This window comes from Raphanus sativus, chromosome 6, assembly GCF_000801105.2.
Source record: "Raphanus sativus cultivar WK10039 chromosome 6, ASM80110v3, whole genome shotgun sequence".
Taxonomy (NCBI): domain Eukaryota; kingdom Viridiplantae; phylum Streptophyta; class Magnoliopsida; order Brassicales; family Brassicaceae; genus Raphanus; species Raphanus sativus.
In genome coordinates this window covers 5121139-5127138 of record NC_079516.1, presented here as the reverse complement: position 1 = coordinate 5127138, position 6000 = coordinate 5121139, and the positions used below count along the sequence as shown (strand labels likewise).

General features: G+C 40.1%; 1 protein-coding gene across 2 annotated transcripts; it reads left to right on the top strand.

Moving 5' to 3' along the window:
* Positions 1 to 640: 640 nt before the first annotated feature.
* Positions 641 to 2426, top strand: LOC108807633 (multiple organellar RNA editing factor 8, chloroplastic/mitochondrial-like). 2 transcript variants are annotated; one of them, XM_056989194.1, is made up of 4 exons: positions 641 to 1038; positions 1129 to 1226; positions 1332 to 1397; positions 1554 to 2417. In XM_056989194.1, exons 1-4 carry the CDS (start codon positions 683 to 685, stop codon positions 2207 to 2209), a joined length of 1176 nt encoding a protein of 391 aa, XP_056845174.1. In that variant the 5' UTR covers positions 641 to 682; the 3' UTR covers positions 2210 to 2417. The 2 variants fall into 2 exon arrangements, with proteins under 2 accessions (XP_056845174.1, XP_056845175.1); XM_056989195.1 differs by lacking the exon at positions 1332 to 1397 and having other exon boundaries at positions 1554 to 2426.
* The last annotated feature ends 3574 nt before the right edge of the window (positions 2427 to 6000 follow it).

Here is a 6000-nt window from a genome sequence, read left to right as displayed (position 1 = left end):
TGCTATGAATTGGAAAAAGAAACTACTACATTTAAACATCATCATAAAAATTTAATTAACTAAAAATTTGAAAAAAAATATTAAGTGTTGAATACATTAGGGCCGATAAACTAAATAAAAACCATCCATTTTTTAGTTGACAAAAAAAAAACAATCCATTTTCATTCTATATATGTGGAGTCCAGTTCCAGTGAATTTTTTCTTTAAACATGAACATTTAACTAAAAAATACTTCATTAGGATAAAATAATTTCATAATTTATAAACGTATCAAATAATGATATTCTTAAAAACTCCTTCTCATGGCATAAACTAGCAATGATCTCTATGTAGTGCTCACATATAATTCAGTATAAAATCCATTATAAATTTTTTTGCATCATGTAAAATCCATTATAAATAGTACCATAACCAATCACATATCATGTTGCTACAACCATGAAAATAATAAAACAAAAAAAAATTAAATCTAAACCAAGTAAATTGGTAAAGTACCTGGTAATATCACCACCAGTGGCATTTTACGTAACTGTTGATAAGATCAAAGGGGTAAGTAAGACCGAAGATCTCGCTGATATATTTTCTCTGTTCAGTTATGAAATACCGAAACTACCCACGAGTGAGTATTATTAAACCCTCGCAAAACCCTCTCCTTCTTCACAACTCTCCCTAAGGCTTTCCCATGGCGACGCGTTCCATTTCTCGCTCCATTCCCAGGCTTCTGAATCGATCCTTCGCTTCGTCTGCTCCCCTCAGCCGATCCCGTCCCCTCGCCGCAGCAGCATTGTCCTCCGTCGTCCACCACCGCGGTGGTGGATTCGTCTCTGCGAAAGGTCTTTCCTCGCAGGCGGCCACGGCATCTTCTTCTCTGAACGATCGGAACCCTAACTGGTCGTACAGTCCTCCCAAGGAGACGATCTTGCTCGATGGCTGCGATTTCGAGCATTGGCTCGTGGTTGTTGATCCGCCTCAGGGTGATCTTACCAGAGACCAGATCATTGACGGTTATATCAAAACCCTAGCTCAGATTGTTGGCAGGTGATAAACCCTAAATTCATTACTTGAATCAATTTTGAAAAACCTCTTTTTGTTTGATATGTTTTTGTTTTTTTTTTGAAATTTGGACAGTGAAGAAGAAGCGAGGATGAAGATCTACTCTGTTTCGCATCGGTGTTACTTTGCCTTCGGTGCACTTGTGTCTGAAGATCTTTCTCACAAGCTGAAAGGTTTTTTTTATATTTGCCTTGTTGAACAAGGTTTTAATTTTTTTTTTTTGTCCAATTCTGTGTTTGGGTGTTAGACTTGTAACTTTGTTTTATATAACTTTCCAGAGTTGCCAAATGTGCGTTGGGTTCTTCCTGATTCTTACCTTAATGTGAGGAACAAAGACTATGGAGGTATGGCTTAAAGGGCGTTGCTTTACTCTTCTATTACACTTGCTTGTTTTTGTGGTCTAGTAGAGTTCGAGTTGATTTTGCTATGTGGAGAGTTTTATATTTTGGATCATAGAGAGTTTAGATTGATGTAATTTTTTTTTTAATATTGGTGTTCAGGGGAACCCTTCATTGATGGGAGAGCTGTTCCTTATGATCCCAAGTACCACGAGGAATGGTTAAGGAACAACGATAAAGCAAATGATAAAAACAAGCGTGGTCCTAGAAAGTTTGATAAAACCAGAAACTTTGTGAGGAGAGAGAACATGGCTGGAGGCTCTTATCCACCTCAGAATTATGGAGGAGCACCAGCACAATCCAACATGGGAGGAGCACCACCGCAGAACAATATGGGAGGACAGAGGCCATCAGCAAACTATGGGGGAGCACCACCACCGAACTATGGAGGAGCACCACCGCAGAACAACATGGGAGAACAGAGGCCACCAGCAAACTATGGAGGAGGAGCACCCCCACCAAATTATGGAGCACCACTACCGAACTATGGAGGAGCACCACCTCAGAACAACATGGGAGGACAGAGGCCACCAGCAAACTATGGAGGAGGACCACCACCGAACTATGGAGGAGCACCACCACCACAAACCCACATCGGAGTAGCACCACCGCAGAACAACATGGGAGGAGGTCCACCAAATGCAGGATGGCCAGGTAACAACAACTACCAGCAGCAGAGCGGTGGAATGCAGCAGCCACAGTACCAGACCAACTATCCACCTAACCGTGATGGTGGCGGGAACCAGTACCATAGTTAGAATAGTTGAACCAGTAGCGGGTTTCTCTTTTTAATCATGCATTCTGGACGATGTATAGGTCATCTGAGGAAGGAAGGGAGAATGCATTAGCAAGACTTAATAACTCCTTTGTTTTCACTCTTTATCAGCCTGGTATCGTTTGTGGCCGTGGTTCTGGCGTTTTTTAGTTTATGTAGAGTTATCAAGTGATTCACTTGGATGCCTTGTCTTGTTGATTCTGCTTCTAGCTAAAAGCATGAGTTTGGTAGTATATCTTTCTAGCTAAAAGCAAATTCAATCTTTCACTTGTGGAGCTAACAAGTATTGTCAAAAGTTACACTAGAAACCTTTCTCAATAAGGATAGTGTCAACATATTATTACATTACCAGTAGATTCTTTGCAGAGCAAGTGTCTTTGTCTGTGGTTGGTAAAAAAATAATTGCAAGTGGAGGTTCCCTCGTATCTGCAGTTTAGGTGATTATCTGATGCTCAAATCTCCTCAAGTGTGGCTACGTTAACCAGTTGCATTGCTTCATATGATAAAATAAAAACTTCCCCTTCAAATTCACTCTGCATCTCAGCCAAGATGCCAAGCTCTCTTCTGCTGAATCTACAGTTTCACTAGTTGCATATATTAGTTAGATGTATCCAAAGACTGAATCTGAAGGAGACAGAGGGACAAATATTTACTACTTCGGCGTGTTTGGCCCAAATCTGTAAATCTCAGCCCATATTTAATCTCCCCATCGAATACCATTTTGGGGACATTGTAAATAGGTAAATAAAAAGAGAAAAACTACGGTTTGCTAATATGCTACTGTAGTGATAAGTTGCATTAATCTGCTTTGCAGTATTTGATTTATTTACAAAGAGATGAAAGTGTAGTTGTTGGTGTATTATTGTTAGATCACGAGCCCTTCTGTCTGTATGATTTTCATTTTTATTATTTTTGTTCATGCTTTCATATAATGGTTTCATAAGAGAAACAGAGTAAACCTGTAACTAGTGGCTCAGTGAGAAAACTGTACAGGCTTCTTGGTTCCTTGTACATTTGATTTGCTACTCGGTTATTCCATGATCATGAGGATACTTACCAGCCTTTCTTGAGGTTGAGTAAAATGCTTAATTGCTTATTGTATATAAAAGAAAAATCGAAAAATCAGAAGCACGTGTATATATACATATTAGAAACAATCATTACATAATAGAAGCAAACAAGTTACATGAAAGGGGAAAATTGACTAAAAGAAAAGCATGAATCTATTGTGCGTGATAGTTCGTGATCATGTAATCTCGGCCGATATATTTCTTTGGGGTATGTTTCTTTGCTCGGGGATTGTGGATATCGTCACGGCAAGTTGGACATGACGACTTGCGGCGGAGCCAGGTGAGGATGCAATCTCTATGAAAAATGTGGTCGCAATGCAACTTGGTGCTTGTTTGGTCACCAAACTCTCGTAGACAAATGGCACAATCGGGTTCTGTTGGTATTTTTTGGCCTTCAGAGTCGTAGTCATTCACGTCAACAAAGTCATTGAGATATGTTTCTTGCACCACTTCAGCTAGAGCGTCAACCAAGAAACCACTCTCTAGTGTTTTGCTTAGTGCAAGGGCTTGTTTGCAGATATTAGGAAGGATGAGCAGTTGAATCGAGTTGTCTATGGCTGTCTCAGACAAGGCGTTAGCCACATATGCGCTGCAGATTTCTTCTCCACCAAGAAGAAAAGAAGATGGGATCTCGAATACAATTGGGGTTGATGAAGAAGCTAGGGTTTTCTGTGCTGCCAGATTTTCACTACTACTGCCACTAAGCCGCGCAAAACACCGTTCAACTTGACGGATCTGTATCGAGAATGATCCTGAAGTCTTGGAATCGGTGACGGAAGTCTTGGACTCGTAGTTTAGAATCTTTTTGTTGAGACGCTTCCAACCGCTTTCTTTACCAAGAAATAAAAAAAAAAAAACTTCTTTCTTTACCGATAAAAAACTCTATTTGCTTTTCTTTTGGAAGTGTGGGGGTGGGGTCTCTAATGAACGATGAGTTTGATATATATAGAGAAGGCAGGTTAGAGAAAAAAGGAAATAAAAAGAAAGAAAAAAAGGAAAGAGCAGAAAAAAAAGGAAAGAAGGTTGATCGGTGGTTTAACGCTACCACCCGTGTGAGTCCCGTGTGAATCAGTGAAAAAAAATTAAACTTTAACGCTACCACCCGTGTGAGTCCCGTGTGAATCAGAAACTGAAACAGGAAGGGAAGATACGGTTCATTGGTAGTATGGGTCTTCCGTTTAATATTTTCACCTTATAGATATTTACTGAATACACACTGGTTTGTCTTATTACACATCAGGAGTTTCTTGCTTTGAGCGACCATATTAGAACTGTCAAGACTGGTTTGTCAGAAGAAGATGTTACACAGATTCTTCTGAAAAGAAGAGCCTCTTGTCGACCAGAATCAACCTGGAAAAAGCTCCATCAACCAATCTAGAAACAGATTCTTTTTTTTTTTTGAAAAAGAGCATTCAATTTAAAAGACAAAGATGTGATTTGTTAGATCACATAGTTTGAAAAAGTTTGATACATAGAGTAAGTAATGAAAGAGCTATAAAACCAAGAACTTGGTAATACTCTTTAGTTTGACCAAACTAAGAAGGATACTTGCTCGCTTGATTTAGGAACCTCGACCCCTACGGCCTCGTTTCCCTCTTCCACGCTCTGTCATCCATTCCATTCCTTGGTATTTTTGTGTAGGCTTGATCAACCTACCCTTTCTTGTCATACTTCCAAGTTCATCCATTTGCTCGGCAATATGGAAATCACTCTCCATACCACCAATCGCTTGGTTGGACTCAGTTGAAAGAAAGGTCATGGTTGAAGGATCATTTCTTGAGTGTGCAATACCCTCATTGATGATAATATCTGATGGAACATCGTCCATAATCTGTAGAGAAGTGTGAGCAGATGATGCACCTGCTAATGTATAGGATGTAGTAGATTTGGCATCCAGAGATGAATTGCAAAAAGTAGTAGAGTTATCCTTTTGAGGAGTAGCTACTGGAGAGTGAGTGGAGCAGCTTGGTGGTGTTGAAAAATCCTTCTTCTCAGCACCATCATGTGTTTCTGTCTCTGAGTTTTCAACTTGTACCATCTCTTGATCAGATACAACACTGAACTGAGTTTGTTCATTTTCAGTTTCAACCCCTGGTACTTCATCTTCCCCACACGGTTGGGGAACTGGGAGGAGGCATCTTTTTTCTTTATGTCCCAACTGCCCACATCTGCCACAAGTACTAGGAATCCAAGTGTATTCAACATCCACTAAAAATATATTACCTTGTTTGTCATCCAAGGCAATTTGTTTCGGAAAGGGCTTGTCAAGTTCTACTTCAACAAGTAACTTTGCTTCTCCCAAAGTAGTCGGATCAAGGCGAGGTTTGTGTGTTTGCATAGGCTCACCAAGTCCTGAAGCAACATGACTGAGACCTAGTCTTGAGTAGCAACAATCTGGAACATTTTTTAGGTTGACCCAAACCGGTATAGTTGAAATTTCAGGGACGTCTTTGAGTGAGTTCACTGGTTTCCAAGGTGAAACGAACAACAAGCAGTCATCAACATGCCACACACCTCTCTGAACTACCCATTGTCGAGTTGATTCATGGGGGATGTGAAACATATAAGACGACTCACTTATCTTACGGCAGCCTATTCTACAAGATCTTCCCCACAACTTATTCACTACGGCATGAATTAAACCTCCAGGAGGAAGAGAACACCGATGAAACTGACCAATGATATATTCCTTTTTATTCTCCGG

Bases quoted from the DNA above. Each gene is read 5' to 3' on its own strand.
- LOC108807633 (XM_056989194.1), top strand. From the start codon at position 683: ATGGCGACGCGTTCCATTTCTCGCTCCATTCCCAGGCTTCTGAATCGA. The intron at 1,039-1,128 runs GTGATAAACCCT...AAATTTGGACAG, and splicing joins CTAGCTCAGATTGTTGGCAG to TGAAGAAGAAGCGAGGATGA. The intron at 1,227-1,331 runs GTTTTTTTTATA...ATAACTTTCCAG, and splicing joins TCTTTCTCACAAGCTGAAAG to AGTTGCCAAATGTGCGTTGG.